General features: G+C 41.7%; 2 protein-coding genes across 9 annotated transcripts; both read left to right on the forward strand.

Annotated features, from left to right (window-relative positions):
• The first annotated feature begins 36 nt into the window (after nucleotides 1-36).
• bub1bb (BUB1 mitotic checkpoint serine/threonine kinase Bb) lies at nucleotides 37-5,048 on the forward strand. Of its 2 annotated transcripts, none has more exons than XM_078278362.1 (9): nucleotides 37-155; nucleotides 1,007-1,167; nucleotides 1,291-1,350; nucleotides 1,441-1,585; nucleotides 1,680-1,876; nucleotides 1,964-2,133; nucleotides 2,267-2,460; nucleotides 2,547-2,647; nucleotides 4,102-5,048. In XM_078278362.1, exons 2-9 carry the CDS (start codon nucleotides 1,025-1,027, stop codon nucleotides 4,379-4,381), a joined length of 1,290 nt encoding a protein of 429 aa, XP_078134488.1. In that variant the 5' UTR covers nucleotides 37-155; nucleotides 1,007-1,024; the 3' UTR covers nucleotides 4,382-5,048. The 2 variants fall into 2 exon arrangements, with proteins under 2 accessions (XP_078134488.1, XP_078134489.1); XM_078278363.1 differs by having other exon boundaries at nucleotides 1,011-1,167.
• Nucleotides 5,049-5,352: 304 nt separating this feature from the next.
• On the forward strand, nucleotides 5,353-26,781 carry pak6 (p21 (RAC1) activated kinase 6). Of its 7 annotated transcripts, none has more exons than XM_078278357.1 (10): nucleotides 5,353-5,729; nucleotides 9,343-9,685; nucleotides 18,654-18,901; nucleotides 20,287-20,949; nucleotides 21,492-22,025; nucleotides 22,308-22,441; nucleotides 24,089-24,215; nucleotides 24,306-24,431; nucleotides 24,589-24,723; nucleotides 25,280-26,781. In XM_078278357.1, exons 3-10 carry the CDS (start codon nucleotides 18,698-18,700, stop codon nucleotides 25,445-25,447), a joined length of 2,091 nt encoding a protein of 696 aa, XP_078134483.1. In that variant the 5' UTR covers nucleotides 5,353-5,729; nucleotides 9,343-9,685; nucleotides 18,654-18,697; the 3' UTR covers nucleotides 25,448-26,781. The 7 variants fall into 7 exon arrangements, with proteins under 7 accessions (XP_078134483.1, XP_078134485.1, XP_078134481.1 ...); XM_078278355.1 differs by lacking the exon at nucleotides 5,353-5,729 and adding an exon at nucleotides 10,880-10,963 and having other exon boundaries at nucleotides 9,223-9,685; XM_078278356.1 differs by lacking the exon at nucleotides 5,353-5,729 and adding an exon at nucleotides 10,880-10,954 and having other exon boundaries at nucleotides 9,223-9,685.
• The last annotated feature ends 263 nt before the right edge of the window (nucleotides 26,782-27,044 follow it).

The following is a 27,044-nucleotide window of genomic DNA, read 5'->3' on the forward strand; positions in this document are numbered from 1 at the left end:
GGTTCCTCCAATCAGCTTTCTCCAAATTCTCTAGCGGTCTGTTCAAAACACAGTCAGAACCGACCGCTGAACAGCGTTCCTGTTACGACGGTGTAACGTTAGCGAGCTAGCTAGCTATAACAATCTGGAAAAGAGACGAAGGAAGCTTGTGAGCGGTATGAGAAACCACACTTTATAGGTCACCAGTTTCGTTTTTATATGTGACTGATACATTTTGCCAACATTGCCGACAGCAAACGATCGAGCTAAAGCTAATTTTAGCTAGCTAGCTTGTTAGCCCCATGGATGTTAGACCCCACGTCATGCACTAGCTACCTAACTAACTTTACTTACGTTAGCTAGATAGCTAGCTAGTTAATAGGACACTGGAAACATCACAGGTGTCCTTCAGACGTAGATGTAACATGAGTAGCTAGCTACAAATAGCTAGTCATTTGTTTCTGTCAGATATTGTGTTGCGTAAGATGATAACATTTTACTAACGATTGAGACGTTAATTGTTAGCTAAATCATAATCATACCATTAGCTATATGATGACGTAGAATCATAGTCCGGTGTCGTTATGATATGATCAGCCCTAAATGCTGATTATAATAATATTGAGTATAATAAACTAGGATATTTATATGGAGCAGTTTAGACATGAACGTGTATTATGAGGGGTTTTACATCCTTAACAATGCTATAAGAAGTCAAAGGGCAGGATTAAAATGCAAGATAAATTGTCAAAAAGAAAAGCTGCAAATATTCACATGGGAGTGGATGGCATGTTTGGCATGTTTCCTTGATACATGGCTTAAATTGTTAATCTATTATCCTATTATCCAAATTGGAAATCAGAGAAAATAATCCTACGCAAATTATATTCTGTGAAAAAAACCATCAGTCTAGACCAGGGCAGATGTAAGAAGAGATTTTAGAAATTAAGAGCACTTAAAATAAATGAACTTTAAGTAACTGTGTGTGTGTGTGTGTGTGTGTGTGTGTGTGTGTGTGTGTGGACAGCCAGTTTTAATTTCCACAATGGCAGAAGGAGGAGATATGGAATGGGAGCTAAGCAAAGAAAACATCCAACCACTGCGACGGGGCAGAGCCATTTCAGTCTTACATGAGGCGCTCAGTCTACAACAGGATGGACTCAGCTCTGCCATCAACCAGCAGAGACAGTATGGATGATCTTTAAAACATTGTGCCCAGATTGGGTGACAGCAATTTCTGTTAAATGCTTCTTCTTTTTTTCAGCAGTTTTCATATGATGATGGAGGTTCTGTGGCTTTTTGTTTCTCCAGGGCCTTTGAGTCTGAATTGCGAATGTATGACGGAGATGATCCACTTGATGTTTGGGATCGGTAAGTCAAATATGTAAACAATAGTGTATTTATATGTGCTGCTCTTAAATCTTAGAAAATCTAATCCTCATGTGGTTCTGTTTTTTAAAGGTATATTAAGTGGACAGAGCAAACCTTCCCTCAGGGAGGAAAAGAGAGCAACCTTGCCACACTGTTGGAACGAGCTGTAACCAGATTCACAGAGGAAAAGAAATATCACGACGACCCTCGCTATGTTGAACTCTGGATCAAATTTGTACGTGTATTATTTTAACCTCTGACTATTTTTGCTACTTTAACAAATGCAGCAGTAATAACTTTTGCCATACATGTGTATTGCGTGTCTTTAGGCAGAAAACTGCCCGGAGCCCTTGGACATTTTCAGGTATATGCAAGCACAGGGAATTGGAGTGACACAGGCATCCCTCTACATTGCTTGGTCTGAAGAATATGAGAATCAGGGCAACTGTCGCAAAGCAGACCTGGTCTACCAGGAAGGATTCAAGAAGTGTGCGGAGCCGCATGATAAGCTCCTACAGTTTCACAAGTACGGATTCATCCAGTAAAGTTTGAGATATAGTTTGAAAAGGCAAAATATTGCCATAATCACAATTGTCCATATTGTTATTCGTAGGGCTTTGCAGGCACGTGTGTCCCGACAGGTGATGATGAATGTGGAGGAGGAGGAGGAGGATAGTGATGATGAGCCTAAACAACCCGAGAGAGTTTCACTAGCTGAGCTCAAACACAGAGGGAAGAAAAAGGCCATCGCCCCCATCAACAGAACTGGGTCTGCAATCAGAAGTAAGCTCAAGAATATGCAAATAAAATCTGTTGGGGATTTTTAAACTGATATTACCATCATTCCATCATATTACTATCCAGCACCTTTTTAAATATCAGCATTATCATTAAAAAAAGGTGTTCAATTTAACAGGTATTTCTGGAGGCATGCATTCACACGGCGCCCCTGTCCTGGGCAATGCTTCAAACAGTCGGTTGGTGGTCTTTGATGAGAGCAAGACTCAAAGTGCTGGCCCTTCAGAGCCCAAGTTGGAGGTGTGGGCAGCCCCTCCCACTTCCAGGGCAAAGGAGAACGAGCGGAATCCTGAAAAATGGTGTGGTGTCAAGGTATGAGACGAGGAGGTGTTGTCTTAGTTGATTTAAATGTGTGGAGTGTAACCCAGTGATGTCATTTTAATGTGTATGTACTACAGGTGCCCCAGAAGTCCAAATTCGGACATACCGTTATGGCCCCACCGCCTCCCAAACCCGCCTTCCAACCATTCGTTGAGGAGTCAGACCAGCCTCCAACAATGTGAGAGACAAGACATTACAAGAATTCTAACTTTTCTCTTTTTGCTTTGTTGCTTTAATTTGCTGAACATTTATTTTACATCACACATTCAGGTTCATGAAATAGGAAGCAACATACAGTGGCACAAAACATGAGATTTTTTAATTAACTTGCAATGATACGAAACAGAAAAAAGCAGGAAAATTGTCACAATTGAGAGGTCGTAACAGGAAGTGCTTTACTTAATTATCCAAATTGTTGAAGCATTCATTTCGGTGATAGTCATCAATTTTAGGAATACAGTGGCCCTCATAAGTTTATGAACCCATGCTAAAGTTGACTAAAAAGGAATAATAAAAAAAAATAATCTTTTGGAAATTGATCTTAATGCATTAATTAAAAAGGTTCTTCCTTAAAATACAGGGGGCATTAGTGAGACACCCCTATGTTAAATTCCCATAGAGGCAGGCAGATTTTTATGTTTAAATGCCAGTTATTTAATGGATCCAGGATACTATGCATCCTGATAAAGTTCCCTTGGCCTTTGGAATTAAAATAGCCCTCCCACATCATCACATCCCCTTCACCATACCTAGAGATTGGCATGGTTTTATTTCAGTTAGTCTAATAGCTGGTTTGATTTGCATTGAGAGATGATTTTATGGAAAGTACCCCATGCCAATCTCTAGGTATGGTGAAGGGTATGTGATGATGTGGGGGGGCTATTTTAATTCCAAAGGCCAAGGGAACTTTATCAGGATACATAGTATCCTGGATCCATGAAATAACTGGCCTTTAAAAATAAAAATCTGCCTGCCTCTATGGGAATTTAACATAGGGGTGTCTCACTTATTCCCCCTGTATTTTAAGGAAGAACATTTGTTTATTTACGATACATTATTCATTCACAAAGAAAATTGGTGTCCTTAAAGGTTGGATTTTTCTTAACGTTTTTAATGCATTAAGATAAATTTCCAAAAGATTTTTTTTTTAAATTATTATTCCTCTTTTTAGTCAACTTTAGCATGGGTTCATAAACATATGAGTGCCACTGTATTCCTAAAATCGATGACTATCTTCAACAATTTGGATAATTAAGTAAAGCACTTCCTGTTACAACCTCAATTGTGACAATTTTGCTGCTTTTTTATGTTTCGTATCATTGCAAGTTAATTAAAAAATCTCATGTTTTATAGGAAGATGTTCAGAAAAAACCTATATCACATTATGGCTTGTGGTCATTGGGCAGTAATTAGTTTTGGTCTTTTTTAATTGACTATACAATGCATTGAAAGAATAATACATAGAATAATACAATTATAATAGAATATATTCAACACTTAAAACAAATGTAAGTTGAAGCACTATTCATGACTTATTTCCAAGTTCAGTCTGTGATTGGAGTTCATCATTCTCAAGTTATGTTAGTAACATTTTTTTTGCTTTGATTTTGCATCTCCCTTCTACCCCCACAGGACTCCTTGTAAAATCAACCCGGCAGTGAACACCGTTTTATCAGCACGTAAGCCCCACAGAGAGGAAACTCCTCTAAAGAGACTACAGGAGCACCATCAGCAACAGAAGGAAGCAGAATCAGGAAAACTACAGGAGCAGAGCATGTACTGTAAAGAGCTGCTGCTCAGTGGCGCCACTGAATTCTGCTTTGAGGAACTGCGTGCTGAACGCTACTTCAAAAAGGTGACGCCAGAGGTCAGAGGTCAAAAGGATCAAGCTTGCGCCAGTACTTCAAACTGATGCATCTAAAGTTTTTTTCCGCTAATTTTTGCCTTCATTTAGTCGAGATTTATCTGCAAGTATCATGTAGTCAGTGACTGTATTGTTATCCTGCTGTAAATATTTAGTTTTTTCCAGTTACTCAGAAAGGTAAAAAGACAAACACTTTGAATACTAAAGACTAAGTATTTTAGTTGTTTGATTCATTATAATACAGTGGGGGGGACAAATAACCTGTACAATGTAATTTAATCCAGTGCAAAAAAAACAACTGACGATTGCGTGGAAGATTTACACAATTTCAACATACAAATGAAAATAACAGTAGTATTTAAAGGCCTACTGGATTGTATTATATTGTCTACTCCTTGTAAATACTAAACACGTTTGTTCACCACAGCTCGAGTCTCTGCTGCAGATATACTACTCACACGTATTCCTAATTTCCTGCTTACTCCATTTATCTATTTTTCTTTATTGCATTTTTCTTAAGAACAGTCAGGTTTTTATGTGTGCTGCCTTTTCAAGTCGATCTGTCTTGTTTAGTATTTTCTTGAGCAGACATTTCAGTACAATTCAAACACTGTCGAAAGAGGGCTTCAGTGAGGTGATTTAACTGGGTTTAATGTCTGAGTGAAATGTCCCTTCTAGGCATATGTCACTGGTGTTCAATAAACTGGTGAAATTCTTTGTTTTCTTGTTTTTCAGACCAAGGGGGTTGTAGTAATGAACTGTCAGCAGGGGGCATTCGAGGGAAATTATGGATTGAATTCTGGTAATGGTATTTGGATTACCAATGGAGCTCAAGAACAATTTAGTGCTGACTGTAATCTGTTGCTGCAGTTTAAAGACTCAACACTGGTGTGCATAAATAAAAACAAACAATCTGCATTTAAATAGTCATACATATCATTATTGCTACTTATTATAATGAAGTGACAAAATGTTACTTTCTCACTGCAGGATCTATCTTAAGGAATTCCAACACCGGGCATCAGACTTTTATGAGCAAATCATGCATTCAGCTAGTCAAATGTTAATCATTGTCCAGGAGAGGTTACCCAGAAGCCTGCTGATTAAAGTGGTGGGAGTAAACCTAATCTACTGTGATGATGGGATGTACTTCACACACAGGCAGCTCGCAGGGCAGAGTCTGATGAATGGCTGGAAGATAGCTGGTTGGCTCATTAGCAAGTGAAATCCACCCTTTGCAGTTGTGGGCAGAGCAGGCCTTAGTTATCCCCAAGAGGTCACTGCCCTGATGTACTATGGAGTGTTGCTGCTTTTACATGCACATGGACCACTGGAGGAACAGACTTTAATCTCATTTTTGGAAATATGACGCTGTCAGCCAAGATCCTTTCAGCTGGTGAGTTCCCAAACTGTCTGCTTTAAATTTTGGCTTAGCACTGAGAGCAGCTGAAATTCAGTGATAAATGATAAGCAACATGAAGCACTCCCATCATAACACAGCGTAATGCATCCTCTATGGCTCGCTATTTGGCAGGACTTATTAAAAGCTCATCCCATGAAAGCAAGCAGCCAGTGACTCCAATAGCGTCTCAGACAGAAAATCCATAGCTCTCCCTTACTGCAGTGGACAGATGGTACAAGCAAGCTACCTTTTCTTAATGCGCTTTGGACAGGACCTCAGAGAAGACCTTTTGTCCAGCACTGTTACTTTGATGGACAAGAAAGCTCAGGCTCTGTATGAGCTATGTTTTACAGTCAGAGCTCTTAACCTATTTGTTGTCTTTACATGCACCAGTTCACAGAAAGTTGTCTCAAGCCTCTGCAGTACCTCACTTAGACATTTTGCATCAAGATGAACTGCACTTGGCCAGCCAGGCATGGAGAGGTAAGAGTCTCCAAAAGTGCATCCGTAAATCTTGAGAACAATTAAGTAATACAATAAGTATGGAAGCCCATTCAAGCCAGGAAAAGGAAAAAAATATGGAAATAACTTCACTCAAAGTAGCTCATATTTTTTACTTAGTAATGCTGACCTACTATATCATAATTTCAACTTGGGAAATCTAAATTATAACTTGCCTCATAATTGTGACTTTTTTGTGTCACAATTGAGCATTTTTGTTTTTTCATTTCATTGAGAATGTTTTTTTTAATTATTCTCATCTACTTTTTTCTACTCTGGGCAGAAATGGACTTGGTTGAACCGGGTAATACAGAAATGACATGGAAAATAAAATATTCAATAATATAAGATAAAAAAAAAGATTAATTAATAAATAAGACATGATGAAAATAAAACAGTGTGGTTAGATTAGTAAAAGGCTCTTTTGAAAAACGTTTTGAGAGGTGATTTAAACCTGATTCTGCAATATATATCTGCATATATGACACTATTGGTGAGCAAGCAGGAGAATGACACCAGCTTTGTCTTAATTTCATCAGTAGTTGCCTCACTCTTACAGAATTAAAATGAATTTATAGGTCATCTGGAAATGTCAATGGATTTTGACAAGAAATTACATTTGCTTTAGCTGTATAGGCTGAACCCGTATAACCCCTTGGTGTAATCCTTACAGATTCATCCTAAACAATAGAATGAATTGAAATGCAAACAATTAGGGCAGTATCACTTATATGGACCCTGAGCTTTCATTTTAATGACACAGTGGTTTAAGACTGCTCATTGTAAGCCCTTTTTTACATTACAAGCTGTTTCTACTATGTATCCAATGGGGGGTAAATGTATTCAGGAGATGCTTTAAAGGTCTTAAAGTCTGACAGTGAAGCTGACAAATACATTTGAATAAACCCCTCAAAGTCCCCTTTTAGTTTGAATCTAACAGACCTCTTACCATTTTAATGTATCGCCATAGAGACATGCTTTTTAAAAAAAATCAAATAATCCTGTCATTACAGAGACAATATACAGCATGTTACGCACATATCCTGCAGAAGCAAAACAAATCAAATAATTATAGAAAATAATAGCAACATTTTTTAATGTAAAAATATGTATATCTACTAGGGCATCGACCGATACTGTTTTTTCAAGGCTGATACGATACTAATTATTAGTAGTTAATGATAACCGATTTTTGGAACCGATATGCATCGACAGTGAATATGAAAATAAGATTTTGGAATGTTACAAACTCCAACACAAAACTTTGTTTAAATGCTCTAAGCAATTATTTAATAAATTAGCAACATTCAACGCAATACACTGTAAAAGATAGTAGTCAGATAGTGTAGTGGGCGGGACATTAAAACCGAAGCAGAGGGACAGAGCTGTAGCGGAGCCAAAGTAGCACACTTTTTAATTGATTTACTTTATTGGTTATTCACAAATAAAATGCCAATACAGATAATCTGCAAACTGCCAAAAAATGGCCCGATTATCAGCCAGGGCCTTAATTTACAATCATTAATCATTTAGCTTTCCTTGCATATTTGCAATTATGCCCTCTAAAATAACACAAATGAAAAAGCACAAAAGTCAATCTTGTCGTTAAATCAAAAATTAATTTCTTAGCCAATTGTACAACAGAATTTATGTCAAGAGGGACAAAAATATGTTTTTTAGCTAAATTTACCCATGAGTCATATATTTGTATGATGCATTTGCTGTATTTGTTGAAAGAAATGGTCAGGTTGAGTAAAAACTATCATGAAAGCAGAGAGACATTTTTCATTAATTAACCTTTTGACCGCTTAAGTTTCCTTCATATGGGCCAAACAGAGATATGAGTTTGGGTACATAAATGGCTCATCAGATTATGATGATGGAGGATCGCTGCAGGATTATGAGGATGATATGATATTTTTGTGACAACCGCCATTTTTTTGCATATAAGACACTTATTACAAGACCGTTTTATTGCTGTTCGCAGCTCTGAAGTCAAAAGAAATCAGGAAAATAAGTCATGCGAGGCAGTAAAATATTGCCAAGCCAATACATATCTGTGACAATAATGCTGACAAGTAAGAGTGAAAGAGAGGGAGGAGTCGTGTCTGCTATACCCCCAACAGGCAAATCTGTCATTGTTATGTAGATTGGTTCAGTGGAGCCTTTTTGATTGTAAGGAGGAACATCATCATTTAAGCTTGTTATAGTGTCTTTGCAAGCGTCTCATCATATCAAAACGCCATGTACAACATGTATGCCCCAAATCTGACTCACTCTGCTGCGAGCAATTTCTGCACAACTTGACCCTAATACATTTTCCTGCTTTGTGTCTGGTCTTAGCTGCTGTATAAATTATTCAGGAAATGATTGTGGTGGAAAGAGAGGGGAATGCTTCAGTCAAATAATGAGGATGCTTAACTGGGGCAGTGTTGTAACTTCAGTTTCTTCACCTACAAAGAAGTCACACAAAAGAGATTGTGAGGATGAGGATTGCACCCTTTACAGAAATAGCCCCACACTGTCCAACCCCCCCACCCCCCACCCCACTTTACACACACAAATACAACAACCCCTCCCACCATCTGCCATCTCTGACCCTGTCATTCCATGGATAATGCATTTGACTGAACAGCAGCACACTGGGTGAACACAGCGCCCTCACGTTCTCATGTCACCCACAATACGTGCAATAGAGACAGAGGGAGAGATGGAAGGCAGGGAGGTGGGTGAAAGGTATCCCAGGTGATGTAGCTGAGCTCTCCTCTTCTTACAGTCACTGGAAACCAGCTTAAACACACACACACACACACACACACACACACACACGCACATGCTGCTATCAATTCTTTTGTAGCCCAATGAGGGAGTGGGAGGAGGCAGAGAAGGAGGGAAGTGATAAAGAGAGAGAGAGAGATAGAGAGGGAGGTGGGAGGGAGTGTGTGTGTGTGTGTGTGAGAGAGATACAGCAAGCCAGAGAAGAAGAGGGAGGGGGGGGGGGGGGGTGGAAGGAGCTCTCTGGGTCTGTGATATTCTCTCCTCCTGGATGCTGCCTTTCCTCTTCATGGCTTTGTCCCTCCTTTGTACGGTCACCCTGTGTCCCCAGGAGCAGGCAGCAGTACACGGACCAGCACTCAGCCACGGAGCCGGGGTTGAATCAGACCCAACAAAGAGTCTTTGAGATGGCAGTGTGTGCTTCTGCCTGGAGGGAGGAACGCATCAGGCTTTCCCAGGCAAGCGGCAGCCTGCAGTGTGCGCTTGCTTGAGAGCCAGCCCTCCACGTCGTTGTGTGTATGAAAGAGAGAGAGAGAGAGCGTGTATGTACGTGTGTGAGTGTATGTGTGTGTGTGAATGCAAGTGTATAATAGTGTATGTGAGTGTGTATGTGCGCACTCTCGCTTCCAATCCTTCCTGGAGGAGAGAGGCTCTCCTCTTCACTAAACGGAAAGGTAAGGGGGGTGACTGCTTTTTTCCCCCTCTTCTTACAATTATTTATCCCTGTTTCCTCTCTCCACGGTGAGGAGAGTGGGGTAAAGAAGGGGGAGATGGTGGGGAAAAAAGGAAAAGAGGCTTAACGTCATTGATAAAGAGCAGGCTAGTGTATGCAGTCGGTAGGCATTAGCCGTGGTGGAGGTTGAGAAGAAGGAGGTGGAGAGGCTGTGAGCAGAATGCAGTGCAGCCAGGTCCTGATGTGGGGGAGAGAAAGGGTACAAAAAAAAGGGAAGACAGAGTGGGTTGATGGTTGTATTCAGTGATGGACTGCATCTCAAAAGAGCCTTCACCTTATGCTCACCCTCCTCCTCAGATTCCCCACATCCCCTTTCTTCCTCTGTCGCTTCTGTCCTCAACCTCTATTTCAAGAAAAAGGATACAACAATCCCTAAAATGTTGTCTTCTTTGAGATAGGATCACTCTTGACAAATACAGACTGTGCCATTGCTATGTGCACTGTGGACAGAGGCTTCCTGTTTTTACCATTGTGCATTCTAGTGTGTGTGCGCGTGTGTAGGCTGAGTTCTCAGGTGATCTTTCTGGTCATACCCGGGCATGAGGATTTAAGCTGCTACTGTATACACTTCAGTAGATGAATGCTGGCACAGGAGAGTAGACTGACGTGACATTTTATTAACAGCATTTACCTTCATCTGTTAATGTAATCATTTGAAAACCTGTGCAAGAGCTTGCAAGAACGTGGGAGGCGAGGTTTGAACTGTGCTCTGTTTGACTTTATTTATTTAAGACATTATAAGAAACAAGAAATCTGCCCTGTATAGTTGAAAACAGGTTTATAAAGTCTTTCTTTCAGTCTCTACTGTAGATTAGATGCTAAATCCCCAGTGAAAATCAATTTGAGGCTAAGGTGTTTTAAAAGAAATAGATTTTAGTTTTCAGTTAGCGCTTTAGCATCGCCTCTGCACTCATTCTTATTGACAGGATCTAAACATTCATGCAGTTGCTTAAGAATCGTGACTGCAGACATATACTGTAAGTGATCAACACAAAGGACTGTATCAGATCGGATCAGATTGATCCAAACTGCATTCTCCGTATTGGTGTTTTTAGCAGTGCATTTCATGTCTCATTTCAGTCTGATGATAAAGTAACTGAGGCTCTTCTGAAACTACCATGTGTTTGTGTCTCAGGTTACTCAGGTCACTACTTGATATTCAAGGAAGAGGAATAGAAGAGGGAAAGGAATAGACGAGGTGGCAGAGAAGGTCTCTTTGGTACACACACACACACACACACACAGCTGGACATCTGCTTCACTGAGGATGACGTGTACGTTCCAAAGTCTAAAGTTTTTAAAAGTTTTTCTGGAGGCCGTCTCATGTCTCCCATCTTGCTTCCACGCTCCTAGTGCAACACAAACTGGCAGCACAGACTCTAGTCCATGTACTGGGACACTGACAGGACAGGAAGTGATAGGGTCCTCACGCATGAACACAGCACACAGGTGTAGGCGGTACATCATTGTCATGTGCCCTGCTGTGTTCGTGATTGTTCGAGAGGAATGCTAGTGTCATGTTCATGTCAGCAGAAGGAGGGGACAGTGGGCATTAGCAGCTTAGCGTTGCCACCAGCCACGAGACGTCAAGCACTAAGGATTAAAACAGAGTCCAAATTAAGACAGCATGCCATGATTCCCCTCTCTGGGCTGAAACAGCATCCATGCTGGGTGACAGAGGAGGGCAGCAGAGTTGGTGCAGATTGATACTCGGTGGTTAAAAATGGTTGGTGCTTTGTCCCTGGGAGAGACACGCTGAGGCCTGGGCTAAAAAAAATATAAATCAAAGCTTTCATAAGCACATCCGCGTACAGTAAAGCTTGCACCGAGGCCTGGCGCATCAATAAATTAGACCCAAGAGAGAAGAGCTGGGCTCGTACCATTGGTCCAGGCTGATCATAGATCTCCATCAGCACAGCGTCAAATTGTTCAAAGCACTTGTGAGAGCCAAGAGGATCTTTAATTAAACAGAGTGTTGGTCAGTGCTGCATTTCCGTACTCTTCTGACTAGCCCTTAGTATACATATTGTTACACTGCATGAAGAAGCACACTTTCTTAGTTCAGAGTGTTTTTCTAGTGATGTGTCAGCATTAATAGAACATCACATAAAAGCCCCAGGACACTAGAAGTGTTGCCTTTACAATGCCATTATGTTAAGGTGTTTGGCGTAGATAGAGGCTATAGCTTTTACTGTGCACTTATGTCCACACTCATCGCTGCAGGACACAACAAACTAGTTTTCTTGTCCATTATCTTGTCTGGTAGAAACTGGCCAATATGTCAGATGACAGAATGATATACGCACTCTGTTGATGCAAGTGTCCTGTCCTTAAATCCCCTTTACTTGTTTACTGCAGACAAAGCTTCCCAAGATGACTAGGAAAAGAGGTTACATCTTCAGAACATTTGGTTGCCACAAAACCGTGCCACTAAATTAGTCAAATAAACACTGACACTGTAAATCTATGTCCATCTATTCAGCATCTTTATTCTTTTCATTTCTGTCCTCTCGCTTTCTTCCTTTCCATCTCTTTTGCAGTCACAACATCTGAGTGTCCAGACTCTCCTTTCCTCCCCCACGCTTTCTCCTCCTGTCCTGACCTCTCATTTCTTGTTTCCTCCTGTCAATATTAACACAAGACTGATGTGCACTCCTGCGCAGCTGTCTGCCCTTGAAGAACTGACAGCCCACATCGATGAGCACGGACATCACATTTTTCTATACACTTCCAATCCTGAGGCCTTTGTTACTCATTCAGTCCACATGAAAATGACAGATAAGCTCTTTGATTGTTTACTTTCTCAGAATCGCAGTGCTCTGTGACTTCAAACCGTTTCCGACTTGCACTACTTCATGCAGAGGTTTGAGTGAAAGCCTACACATGACGCATCGCTGCGAGTTATGTGACATTAGAAATCTTGCGAGATATGTCACTATCAATTAACTCTCTGTGTGGATATGGGTCATCCCTGCTTAATGCCCAATTTATAAACTGAAATTCAAATGCAGAATATGGATATAATTTCATTGAATATTATTTGCAGGACTGTAGTCAAGTCCACCTTTGTCAAGTCCAAGACAAGTCCAAGACCAGGACTAGTCGAGACCGAGTCAAGGTCAAGTCCAAAGAGGTTCAAGTCCAAGTCAAGACCGAGTCCAAATGAAAGACAGTCAAGATCGTAGAAAGAAACGGTCAAATTAGGCCACATTATTTACTTAAAATATTAAATGTTGCCATTCTTGAACTTATTACTTGTCCTAAACAATTCATAGAAAATGCTTGCTGACATTGTGTCTGTGGCCAAAATGAAAATGATTGATACCTGATGATTGAGGTATATAATGCAGCCAGGTGTATACCAGGCGACCAATCTCGATGCCCGTTCTAGATGGATTTTGAATTAAATACCTAATAAATAAATACTAATACCTGTTTTCTGAACGTGCGCTTTATCAATGGTTTTGTTTTGAAGGATGAAATTGCTTTAGAACAAAAGCATATTGTGCTGGACTCAGTCAAGACCAACTAGAATATTTGGCCAGTCCGATGGCCGAGTCCGAGATAAGTCAGAGTCAAAATACTAACGAGTCCAAGACGAGTCCGAGAAAACAGAAAAGTCTTCCTTTAGTGCTTTGCTTTTCATAAACTATATACTGAAACTAGTCCATGACATTCACTTCCCATGCTCTACATTGTGCCCTCCTTACCCCTGAGTGGAGCTTTTATCAGAGGTAAAAATACTTTGAGGACTGAGAAAGTTGTTTTTGACCACTTTTGGCCACTTAAAAAAAAACAAAAAAACTGGCATCTTCACCTGTATTTTCTCTTTGCTGCTGAACCTCCTGTGGTTCTGAGTAGCTCCTTCAATGTCATGCATATCCTGGAGCAAGAGTCTAAAGTCATGCTACTGGCTCTGTGAGTACTTAAGCACAGCGGTGCTTCAGAGCTCAATGCTAAAGTCAGCATGCCAACATGCTCACAATGACAATGCTAAAATGCTTATGCTATGCAGGTATCATGTTTATTATCACCATCTTGGTTTAGCGTGTTATCATGTTGACATTTGCTAATTAGCAGAAAACAAAAAGTGCAGCTGAGGATAAATGGAATGTCCTTATTTTTTAGCATGTATTTGGTTTAGGACTAAGCTAAGCAGGGCTAAAAAAAAAGCCACATTTGCACAATGGGAGACTTTACAGAGGCAGTAGATGTGTGCCATCCTCTAACATTCCTTGTATTTCAAGTGCTTTGTCATGCATGATGTATCAGACTACTAGCATGAAATATGCATGACAGCAATGTGTTATTCCATGTCATTGAACACAGCTTATTACATCACTTGTCATATCCTATTGACAATCCTTCTTTGTCTGCAGAGGTGACTTCAAAGAGAAAGCAGACAACTTAAGTCATAAGCACTGCTATTGTACTGTCCGATCACGTCCAGCGCTCGTATACCTTTTTCATGCCCTCAGATGCCGTGTGTATGTCTGTGTGTTTGTGTGTGTGTGGGTTTTACGAAGCACAAGGAAAAGGAAGAGATGACCAACCAAGACCCCCCTTTCTCCCTCTCCTCCCAGTCTCATTACATTCAAAGGGCAGAACGGTCATCATAATGAAGCTGATAGGAGAGCAATCTCTAAGCCCCCCATACTGCACTGCAGTCCAAAAACAGCAGTTAAGACCTTGATGCTATCTATGCCACTATGAAATAGATGTAGCACCCTGTAATTCAGCATAGCTGGATTATGTTTATACGTGCATTGACAAACACAAAAAGAGGATTGCCTCATTTCCCACCCTCACCTCACTATTTGCTGTACAAAATAAACACACGTCTGGTGCTAGAGAGGACAGAGGGGGGGTAGTTGCATGATGTGTCCTAAAATTAGATCAGTGAAGGACTGTACACCATATTAATCTTGCAAGCACAGTCACCTGCACACTCACTACATTCATGCATGCATGCCAACAAAAAAAAGAGGCAGAAATCAGGGCAAATAGGAAGAAAAAAAATCATTCAACAGAGCTCGGAGCACTAACATCGAGCAAATCCAATATCTCTCTTATCTCTCGATCCCCTCTCCCACTCATCCACAACACAACCTGCTCGGGGTGATTTGAACATGAGGGGAATGCAAGCATGCCCTCTCCTCTTTTGTCATGTTGTCTGTGGGAAACGTATAGATTGCCTGCTTGCATTTCTGCTCTATCTTTATGCTCATGTGATTTTCTGTGACTGAGATTTTAGTTCTCACTGATTCGTGGATATTCAGGTCACGCCTTCAATTTTATTGCTCATGCACACAGTTGTAGAGATGGAAATACCTAATGTAGCACAATTTCGGAGTGACCTCATCCTCTTTGGCTCTTCACATCTCTGACAGCAGCCGGCTGAGTTTTTGCTTCAGCACTTTGATAGATTCAAGACAAGCCACTGAGGCATAGGGTCAAGTCCCTGCAGTTTAGAGGGATGTGACTAGAAAGCGTGATTATGCACCGTGCAAGTTCAGCTCTGTGCATACATTTTATACAATGGGCTTAGAAATCAATAGAATATTGTTATCAAGACAGTCATAAGCTTGGCGGAGTAGGAAGGGTCAATATAAGGCCAGTTGCATGTGATTAAAACTTGTAAATCAATAATTGCATCAACTTTTCAATTTCTTTTGCCCGGGTATGAATCAACACAGAGTATGTGTGTGTTTCAACTTGCCTCTAATGTCACAGTAGTAAGAAAACTGAGAATGAATACTGAATGCTGTGACATGTTCTGCTCTCCGCTGCTTTGAACTAATGAAGCTTGATAAACTACTATACAAAGCAGCTGTCCCATTTGTGCTGTTATCACCCCATTATTGCTAGCAGTGGAGGACTGTAGCAGTTTGCATTTGACTCATGAGTAAATATTGATCGATCTGCTTATAAAAGGATACATAAGCGCTATGTGTAAATATTTGTTTAGGCAATGCCAACATCTGCACGTTGAACAGCTATCTATGGAGATAGTCTCTTGTGCAGCGGAAAATTTAAAAAGCAGAGATTGCAATATTCTGTTTTGCAGCTTGTTTACACAAGCATTCCTTATTCAAAAGCAGCCACAATTGGTGCTTAAAAGCCTTTCTGTGTCTGTAGGGAGGAAACTGGGTCTGTGTTTCTCTAATACCTCCAGGTCTGACTGTAATCTTGGCCCCAACGTCTCTCTCCCTACCTCCTGAGAACCCTCACACCATAATGTCCCTGTCAGATGGAATTAAAGTCCTTCCCAGCACCACATTATGTACATAGAGAGAGCACAGAGTGATACACTTATGCACCACTTAGCATATTAGCCTTGTGATTGAATTATCCTTGGAGGGTGATACCCCCACATCCTTACCCCGCCTTTCTTTAATGAGGCAGGTTTAGCTGATGTGACCAGCGGGTCTGATCTCCTTTTACCCTCTGGTGATGTGGTGTGGCGAGCGATGGGGTAGTGACCGATACAGCTCACAACAGTCGACAATGCCGATTAGAGCTGTGCTGTTCTGAGGACGGAGGTGGAAAGAGGAGAGCCTGCCAGTGTGATCGCCTGCTGAGCAGCAGACAACTGCAAAACTAATTTCCTCAACTCCCACCATTTCACAGTGCATGATGGGAGATTGTATCTGATATTCTAGGGGCACCTTGTAGGGCTCTGTGTTGGCTACATGCACCAGGGCCTTTAAGTGCTACATTCTGGTAAAGTAAACAAGACAATGAGTCTACAGTCATGCTAGTGGCCATTTGAGGCTGACAGTAGTAGTAGTAGTGCTTTGGTGCTTTGAGCAAAGTGGTCATGCTAGCATGTATATGTTAAGTAGGTATAATGTTTACCATGTTCAACGGCTAAGTTTAGCATGTTAGCTTACTCACATTTGCTAACTATGCTGTGTTCCATTTAATTTACTTCAGACAGAGCTCAGAGATGGGAATGACGTCACACCTGAGTTAGTCTATATCCACAACGTTCCACTTTCGGGATTGCTCCGTTGCTGCCGGAAATTCCGCCGGGTTTCACTCTTTTCGGCCGGCTGTCCGTTACCTTCCGCTTTCTGTGTGTTGGAATTTTAATGAAGTCTTTAATGAAGACTATGGTTAACTGCTCCTCAGATCTCTGCAGGGTAAATCCAGACAGCTGGCTAGACTGATCTAGATCTGTCCAATCTGAGTTTTCTGTTGCACGACTAAAACAACTTTTGAACGTATACATGTTCCACCAAAAGAAGTTCCCTCCCGAGTCTATTTTGCAGTGGCACCGATGTGGCACCGGACGATTGTGAGTGGTTTAAAGAAACGCCAGTAAACCAGAGCATGTTTTTCCCCCATCCCAGAATGTTGTGTGGACTAGCCAGACCCTCCTTTGCAGCGCTGCGGAGGAAGGTCTGGCAAAGTGACACTACACCTGAGTTGACTGTTTTCCAGTACAACAAGTCGGAAAACTATTATATTTAACTGGGTGGTGGAAGTGTGGTTTGCTCTAGCCGGGTTAGCCCCTGTTAGCAATACCAGTTGATAACAACGCATTATTTAGTAATTACGCGTACAAACACTGTAGCAGCATATCCACAGATAGAAGGACAGTACTGTGTGTGTACGACTGATTTAATGAGACACAAATAAGACAGATATGCTGGTAAACAGTAGGCTATATTACTACATCAGCTGTTGATGCTCGGAGCAGCCATCTTGGATTTTGAGGTCGGGATTGGTAAGGTTCTCCCAACTTTTTGAGCGGGAAATCCAACTTCATGGGGGTGTTCCAGATAAAATTTTCGACTGAGAACTCGTAAATTCCAACTTCCCAGTTCAAATGGAACCAGCACCCCTGACTACATAGACACTTGATGCACATGTTAAGTTGAAAGGACTGAACCATGAAAATGGAGTACTATTGCACACTCAAGAGAATTTTGACATTGAATACGGAATAAAAGGGATGTGTTCCTCCCTACCTGTGCATTTCTCGACTTTGGCTACACACACCCCAAACGTGCAATAAAAGATAAGGGGATCAATCAGTTCCAGACTGAACAGAGCAGCATTGCCATCCCTAGAGCCACGCAGCTATCATGCCAGGCCGGAACGTCCTCCATACTGAGAGCTACATGAAACAGTATAAATATTAATCATGAGACTTAAATTTGAGTGATTATCTCCCAGTACAGCTGCGCAGCTGAGGAAATGAGATGTAATGTATTTAATTATTTCCTTACACTTGAATGGAAAATAAAGCTTAACATATAGTAAACCAGAGTTAGTGGCTCGCTAAACGCATGGCCATCCATCTAAGGATTAAGTAGTTACCCTCCCTGCAATCAAGGGCAAACAAGCTACTAATTAGGACAGGATATGAGTTATAAAGGGTTTATGAAGGATAGCCTGCCATAGTATATTTGTGTTTGTTTGTGTGTGTGCGTGAGCGTGTGTTTGTGTCTGTGTGTTGTACTCGTCCTGCTAATGCACTGAAAGCCTGTGGGCGCTGGCCAGCCCAGCCACGTGCTCATCAGTAAAATGGCACAGAGAATGAATAAGCCTTGATTGACCAGATATCCTTCATTACACATGTGCTTACAAATCCATCCACTCTCCTTGGAGTCATTCTGCAGTGTGCAGGGACATACTGTACACATTCCAGACAGGGAATAGCTTTTAGATGAGCCATTTGAATATTTTCTCCCACGTAAAGAAAGATCCTCTGTTATTTGAATAGACTTGGTCAGAGAATAGATAATAAAGGAGAGTGGTCAGTCAGCAGCACCATCGTTTTGATCACTGGGGCAGAAGAGATTTGCCTAAATTAAAATGTCAAGATTACAGTTACTGGAAAATGCTGTATACAATATTGAGTGCAGTTTATTAAAGGCTGAATATTTTTCCCTATACAGGCACTTTTTGAAGCAGGCAAGCTGCCGCCCACGTGGACCTGAGGATGTTTCGCAAGAAGAAAAAGAAGAGGCCTGATATATCAGCGCCCAAGAACTTTGAGCACCGTGTCCACACCTCATTTGACTCCAAGCGTGGCTGCTTTGTTGGCCTGCCAACCCAATGGCAGAGCCTGATAGAGAACCTGCGCAGGCCTAAACCGATGGTGGACCCTTCCAGGATCACAGAGGTGGAGCTGAGGCCAAAGAAGGTACACCACACCTTCCATTCAACTTTTTATTGATCCTGTAACCTTACCTTGAACTGGTCACTAATGACTAGCAGCACATCATTCAACCAGGTCCTCATTAAGCTATCACGTGTTGCCATTCTAAAATATTAATAAATAAATAATATTTCTAAGAGACTAATGCATAAAGATATGCTGCCTGTTGTATTGATGCAAAAGTGTCCTTCAGTGGTGCAGAGGCATCCTGCTGTCTCAGAGAATGTCATAATCCTCTGATGACCACGCAGAAGGAAGGCCTGCTCCCCACCCCATTTGTTTTTGCTTTCTTATCTATCATGGGGCTGGGCTAATGACCCTGCTGTGTACACTGACTGTACAATGTTGAATACTCAGAGGGGCCACAAGATTTATTACTCCATGCAGGCAATTAATAACAGTCCACGGTGCCTTCCCACAGATGTCAAGCATAAGGGATAAAAAGTGCAGGTACAGAGAAGGAAACGGCAGTTAATGATAAAGCCTGCAACTCTCAGGATTTCTATGCTTCACGTAGCATATGGTCGATTCTGTTTGTGACCCTCCAGAAAAAAAAAATAGAGAGAACGAACATTTAATTTATTCCCTAATGTGATTAGTGCTGTTCAATATGAGAACCATCATGTCAGCATTTAGGTCAGATTTATCTTTCTAATAGTGTCATCAAAAAGAACCTCATAATGCAAAAACAAAACATATGGATGAAAATACAGTACATTTCAGGTTATTGCTATTAAAATAAAATATTATTCCACCATGTTTTAGAATACGATATCTCACCAAGGCCATTATCGTCTGCTATTCTCTCCTCTTGGAGAGGTGCTACTGTAGGTGAGATGTCATCTGACCTCTACCCCCTGTGCAGATATAATGGCACCGAACCAGGTAAACAGGAGAGGCTGTTGACTGGCTGTGAACTGAACGTGAATCTTCCCTGGCTGAGAGTGACTAATGAGCCAGCATACAGTTGCAACAGTATCACTATTCTGGCAAAAGATCTTAAGTTTGTTTTCTGTCAGGGCAGGTTTGCCTTTGCATGCCCGCTAACTATGCATAGCATCTGCAAAGTCATAGGAACAATTTGGCAACATAGGAACAGTTGTCAAGGCTCTGACTTTGTAGTATGTCTCCTGATACATTTGCTTGGTATATTTCTCAGTGTATTGTCAGAATGAGCCACTGGGGAAATGATTTAAGTCGCTGTCTTTGAAGAATGACAAAGATGTCCTTTACAGATTCTCAAGTCTAAATTTAACTCGCCTCTGAGCAATGATTATGTCACCCTCATTATTTCTTTTCGTCCAAAATCGTTATATGATGTGATCATGGCAAGCGCAATGTGATAAAGATAAACTCCTCTCCTCTTTCAGACCATTGTGCGGGGGAGCATGATCGGTCACGGAGACTACATCGCAGCTATGATCAATGATATGAACCGTCTGTCTGTGACCAGTTCTAACTCTTTGAGGAAGAGCAGCCCATCAGCCAGAAAGAGGGCCCAGTCACTGGGAAGACTGGGGGAAGTGAACGAGAGAGATACTTACCAGTACGAGGACCTGACCCAGGATGATGAAGAGGACGAGGATGCGGGTCAAGACCAGTGGAGGGACAGGGCCAGGAACATCCACAGTGAGACCAACACCCCCTACTTGGGCATGAAGAAGAGCATCACTCTGCAGCCTAATGGGATCTTGCCAAAGGCCAAGTCCACCTATGAAGTCAGCGTCAGCTCCCTGGAGGGAACCTCGCACCCAGTTCAGTCCCAGAACATCCCGGTGCTAAGTCACGGGGCTTATATGAGCGGTGAGGTGGGCAGCCCCCAGGAAAGACTGATATGGAAGAGAGATTTTCAGCTGCCCAGGGGAATGCCACCAAATCAAAGACCTATAGCTTGTTTTTACAGCCCAGCTATGGCTTTACAGCAGCCCCATGGTGATCAAGCGACAGTTGCAACGGAGCTGCGGCCCAACGTACCGATGTACATGCACTCCCAGAACAGCCCTGGGAGGCCGTTCTCCTCCTATGACCTGAAAGTAAGCCTGACATTACAGCAGTTTCTTTGCACATCTTTCTCGCCATTAAGTGCACTGATAATACATTATTCATAGAATACAAAATATATGCATATTTCTGCTAACACTATGTACATCATAATAGTCCTTGACTGTTTTTGCATGAGCTCTGAATCCATTTTTTGTCAAGAAATAATTTTTATGCTTAGGGTGTGGAAACTATAGCGAGGCAGCATATTGATTAGATTTACACTAAAGGTGATTAAAGCTCTGGGGTTGACTATTTATTTAATTCTAGGGTTGATTATGAAATGTGGGTTTAAAGTGCCAGTGGGGTTGTAAAAGTTGAGAGATGGTGTGTTTGGCAAGATCTCAGCGGGACACTTGGGTCCATATAGCAACATCTTTACATGGGTCATATCAGGTGAAGTGGATGCAGAGTGAAGGGGATGGACTTGATTTACATTCACTTTTAAAGCAGATCTTGAACCCCAGGCAGGCGGCCAACTCTCTTTCAGCTCCTTTCCTTAATGTTCTACACCTTTTTCTCTTTTATCATGCAGGCAGAGTCGGCAGTGAGGTACCACTCCGGCTTCCTGCCCACTGGCAACAGCAGTCCTCTTGTGGGCGGCATCAGACCCCAGCGAACTGTGCGCTCCTCAGCTAGCTACACACTGGGCCTGTCTCCTAACATGGGGCTGAGGCCCAATGGGCCTGACCCCTTTCTCAGGCACTCTGGATGCCCCAATCCTCCCTACCCCCGGCAAGACAGCCCTTCCCAGCCTCGACCCTCCCCTACAGGCTCACTAGCCACCAGTCCTCCAGGCACCTGCTCCCCTGCTTTCAGGCCCCCACAACATCCTTCACCCAGACCACCACCAGACCCACCCAAGGTGACCCATGAGCAGTTTAAGGCGGCCCTGCAGATGGTGGTAGACAAGGGCGATCCACGATCTTACCTGGAGAACTTTGTGAAGATTGGGGAGGGCTCGACGGGGGTGGTGTGTATTGCTACAGAGAAGCACAGCGGCAGGCAGGTGGCCGTGAAGATGATGGACTTGCGGCGGCAGCAGAGGAGGGAGTTACTATTTAATGAGGTACAATATCCAACTAGGTACAAAGTGATTCCCACAAACAAACACAAACCAATGCATTTAAGGTTACAGCAGCAAAAATACACTATTTAGTTGGATAGTTAGAGCCTGATCCATACTAAAGAGTAAAAGTCAGGATATCTTGGACTTACACTAAATTGCTTGAGTACCCCTTTAACATTGGATAACCAAAATGTGGCCATTCGTGGGTCATGTCTGTGGGAAAGTATCATTTTAATAAGATTAAAAAGATTTTGATTGTAACGTGAATGCTTTGTTTGGCAGGTGGTCATCATGAGGGACTATCAGCACAGAAATGTGGTGGAGATGTTTAAGTCAGCCCTGGTGGAAGAGGAGCTGTGGGTTATCATGGAATACCTGCAGGGTGGAGCACTGACCAACATTGTGTCTGAAACCAGGTATGAGCACCACTGAGATATAATATTGGCCTTTCTTAAGAAAGCTGCATTGGTGCTTTTCTGTTTGGTTATGATATCATCTTTAACAACTAAATCAACCACAAGGGGGTAGTGTGGTATCGACTGCTGAGGGATCCGTGTTGATACCAGCAGCATAAAGACTCACAAAGACTATCATTCAGCCCTCTCTCTCACTCAAAGCCTGCTGCTTTTCTCTGGGGAAAAGTAATAATTCAATAACATAATTGAATATGTGCATGTTTAGATGACATGTGGCTAGTCAATTTTGGTTGAGAATTTGATTTCCTGATGCTGTCCTGTTGTCCAGCAGCACATACATCAAAAATAAGGAAAACATATCGACCAGCAGAAGGGAGTTGAATTTTGTCGGGGCGTTTTGTTTACAGCTGTCAATGTATTATATATTATTAACAGATGGTTGGCTCGATCTCCATAGGGTGACATCAGGGTTAGATCACTTGACTCAAAGGGATGAAAAAAATTCTCTCAAGCCAGATGACATATCAAATGAGCCAACTGTCACAGCCACTGTTTGTCAAACACTAAGATGATCAGTATATTGGCAGAGCAATCAAGAATAAGGGTCCTTTTTGTCTTCTGTTTTTCCTGGCTGCAGTCTGGTATCAAATGATTCTTTCAAAGTCTCTTAGGGTGACTCATAAAAGTCTCCCTAAATTAAGAAAGGAAGTTTTTTTCCTAATATATGTGTCTTTTAAATATGATAAGTTCCATGTGTGGGAGAATACAGCACTTTGTTAGGTAACTCTACCTTTGTTTTCAGTGGGCACATGACCTTAGCCTGATCTTACCAGACTCTCGTACATTTGTTTTGTACAGAGTCTGGCCACTCTTCACTGACAAGTGTTAACTTCCTTGAAGGCGGGTACTCTGTTGAAGTTTAAAACTATTGGATCTGCCATAACCAATCGCTAACGTTTGGTCGTGACGTCGGCTTAGCATCGCTAGCGTTCGCCTTAGCTAACTCCTTCACCACTAACGGAGCGAGCTGGAAAATCTAACTTTTCCCAAACCCCATGTGGGGCCACAACATCATGGCAACCAACAAAACTCAGCAAAGATTGTTCTTGCTCGGTCTTTAACTTCTGGATATTCGGCAGCGTTGCCACAACGGACTGGCTTCGCTCGCATCTTTCTCCGCTGCCATTACGGAACTACAACTCAAACTAGCGCACAACCTCAATGTCATCGTTCTCAGCCACTCCCTCTGTTCCCTCCGTTGGCTGATTGGACCAGTAAAGATTTGGCAGGAGAAAACCCAAGAATATACCGCAAACCCAGACGGTGTACTGAAGGAAAATGAAAATTTAGTGGAAATATGTAGGAGGGCGGAGCCAGGCTAACATGACCTTGCTTGTTGTTTGAAAATGGCCTTTTGTCTCCTGGCTCTTATGTCTTTATGTTGCACAAAATATCAAAGTCACATTAACATTGTGGAGGAATGAACATGTTTTGTTGGTCATGCTGCTATGTGGGAGTTATTGTTTTGAACCTTCCACTCGTTATTGTTGCCTTTAATGCGCTGTGATTTACCGTAACTCATAATGGAAGTGTGAAATATTAATTAAAAGTTAATGTAAATTTGTGTGTGTGTGTGTTATCCTGCAGGCTGAGCGAAGAGCAGATTGCCACAGTATGTGAAGCTGTTCTGCAAGCCCTGGCCTATCTCCATTCGCAGGGAGTCATCCACAGAGACATCAAGAGCGACTCTATACTACTCACATTAGACGGAAGGGTATGATATGTTGTTACTCTTTCTTTTTTTTCTTTTTTCTTTCCGTCTTTCGCTATCTTGATAGTAAGGTATTTTTCTTGTTCCCCACAGGTAAAGCTTTCAGACTTTGGCTTCTGTGCTCAGATCAGCAAGGACATCCCTAAGAGGAAATCTTTAGTGGGGACACCCTATTGGATGGCTCCTGAGGTCATCTCCAAATCACCATATGGCACTGAGGTGAGGAGGCACACATTCAAATGCACTCACGCTGAATAACAGTGGTGATCTCTCTCATGTAGCGTAAATGCCAACAGTGGAAATCTGTGCTGTAACACCTGTTACATAATTTAAAACTAAATATGAACTACTATATAAACGTGTGATTGTGCACCAGGTGGACGTTTGGTCAATGGGTATCATGGTGGTGGAGATGGTGGATGGAGAGCCCCCGTACTTCAGCGAAACCCCTGTAGCTGCTATGAAGAGACTGAGGGATGAGCTGGCTCCTACTGTGCGGAATGTCAGCCAGGTACAAGAACAATCACAACATATTCTGTCTTTAAATATGCTACGCGTAGAATTTTTATTCATGCTAGTGGCGTGGCACTATGGGATGGCAATCTGTCTGTCAGTGCATCACTTTGGTCCAGACTGAATGGACGGACATGAAGTTTCATACAGAAAGTCATGTCACTCTCTGGATGAATTGTAATAACTTTGATCATCCCCTGAGTATTCCTTTAGTGCTATCGTCAGATCAAACCTTAATGACATTCCCATCACCCTCAGCTGTACTTAGTGTTTAATGCTAATAAGTACATGCTGGCATGCTAATACACCAAACTTAGACTGTGAACATGGTAAACATTATACCCGCGAAACATTGATACAACATTATCAACAACAATATTTGATACAACCCTCACATTTTCATTGTATGTTAGCATATTGATGTTAGCTCAAAGCACCACTGTATCACAGAGCCACTAGCATGGCTGTAGACGTTTGTTAATTTTCACAACTATTATTATTATGAAATGTAACAAATAACTACAGCAATGTTTGCTCATTAATCTCTGGTCCAGATCTCCCCTGTTCTAAAAGACTTCCTGGACCGTATGCTGACTCGGGAACCCCTAGAGCGGGCCAGTGCCACTGACCTGCTGGAGCACCCCTTCCTGCTGCAGAGCGGCTCACCTCAGTGCCTGGTCCCTCTGGTGGAGCAGTACCGCAAGCGCATGTCTCGTTGTTGACCCTGTGGGGCTTCCGCTCCCCAACACCCACCTTCAGTCTGACCTGTCCAGGCGAGGACCAGCACCGGGGTCCAACTGCTCTAGCACCTAAGCCAACAGGAGATCAGCGCCAGAGAAGCAGACCCAGACAGCATGTTGCTGCCAGAGTGATGGTTTGGCTCACAGACACCGCATGGTCTCAGGCATGAGAGAAGCACTTTAGGAGTGAGTTAAAGGCAGCATGCAATTCTTCACCTCTCGACTCAATCTGAATATTGATTGGCTTCCTGTAACATTCAATGGGATTCAACACAACACAACATGGTGCATATCAACTGATAGCAAAAATCAATATTCCACTAAATGTAATGAACATATGCTACTCTAAAGATCCTTTATAGTGTTCATAGTGGGCATTATTGCTAGCAGTGTAAAGCTTATAAAGCTGGTGTTAGGCTTAAACCACAGTAGCTCATTGTGACATTATTAAGGAAGTATAAAATTACCTCTGCACACTCACACTCTCTGTTGTGGAAACTGAACAACCTGGTCAGTACACTTCACAAAAACTGACAGTAGACTCTTTGCATGGCCAAATGGAGGCACACCTGGCCTGATGTGAATGCTTGAATATGAACCAAACTGGGACGTGAAAGACAATTCTCCTTTGTTAACATAATAAATGGGTAGATGAAAGGCCAGCTGCTACTATTGGGCTATTGGAAAATTTACCAGTACCGTAGTCCTTTTTCATATTTATTCTTTATTTACAAAAGGTGTTGTGGGTTGTTTGTATGATGTGAAGTTGCAAATAAGGTTTCATTATTATGTATGGAATTGAAACAGAGCAGTAGATAAATTAATAATGTAAATATAAATACAGAATATCAGGTCCTTGTCCCTGTTGATCTACTGCAGTAAATTATATATGATAAATTCAAATTTTTACTTTTCTTTACTGAAATGTGAGTGTATAGTTGTATGTGTGCATGTGTGTATGAGCACATGGGCACATGGATGTGTGTGAGTTGACATCTCAGTGTTTGCTTCTGATACAACCCTCTTTGTATTGTGACAGACTTTTTAAAAACCACAAGACATGTGTGTTGCTCCTCCAGAAGTTGTGTATGACTGTATTTGCATTTGTTTGCCTAGATAAAGCACACAGGCCTGGCATGTGATGCTGCAGGACGTCCACCTGCTGAGAAACACTTTGCACATAGTCTTTGTATTCTGACACGGATACATGTTCACGTGTTTCATGTATTTCTATCTCTGTCTTGATCATTCATGAAAAAGAGAATTACACATTTTAATTTTGTATGAATCAATAAATGATGCATATTGAATCAGAATTCATTTAGTCCTGCATTTTCCTACACACACACAAAAAGTGATGTTTTAAAGTGTTTATTAGGTATTCAGCATGAACCATACAGTGCACATTCAGTCTTTAAGCAAAATACATACAATATTTCTTATAAACACAGAAGCAATATCAAATACATTTAATTACATACAATATAAATATTATATATGTGAAACAAAAATAATTATTTTTAGTAGCTGATATACTGATATGTTCATTTATAAATGATTTTAAATAGCAAAATTGTAT

The sequence above is a fragment of the Sander vitreus genome, chromosome 20 (genome assembly GCF_031162955.1).
Source record: "Sander vitreus isolate 19-12246 chromosome 20, sanVit1, whole genome shotgun sequence".
Taxonomy (NCBI): Eukaryota; Metazoa; Chordata; class Actinopteri; order Perciformes; family Percidae; genus Sander; species Sander vitreus.

Bases quoted from the DNA above. Each gene is read 5' to 3' on its own strand.
- bub1bb (XM_078278362.1), top strand. From the start codon at position 1,025: ATGGCAGAAGGAGGAGATATGGAATGGGAGCTAAGCAAAGAAAACATC. The intron at 1,168-1,290 runs GTATGGATGATC...TTGTTTCTCCAG, and splicing joins GCCATCAACCAGCAGAGACA to GGCCTTTGAGTCTGAATTGC. The intron at 1,351-1,440 runs GTAAGTCAAATA...TGTTTTTTAAAG, and splicing joins CCACTTGATGTTTGGGATCG to GTATATTAAGTGGACAGAGC.
- pak6 (XM_078278357.1), top strand. From the start codon at position 18,698: ATGTTTCGCAAGAAGAAAAAGAAGAGGCCTGATATATCAGCGCCCAAG. The intron at 18,902-20,286 runs GTACACCACACC...CTCCTCTTTCAG, and splicing joins TGGAGCTGAGGCCAAAGAAG to ACCATTGTGCGGGGGAGCAT. The intron at 24,216-24,305 runs GTATGATATGTT...TGTTCCCCACAG, and splicing joins TACTCACATTAGACGGAAGG to GTAAAGCTTTCAGACTTTGG.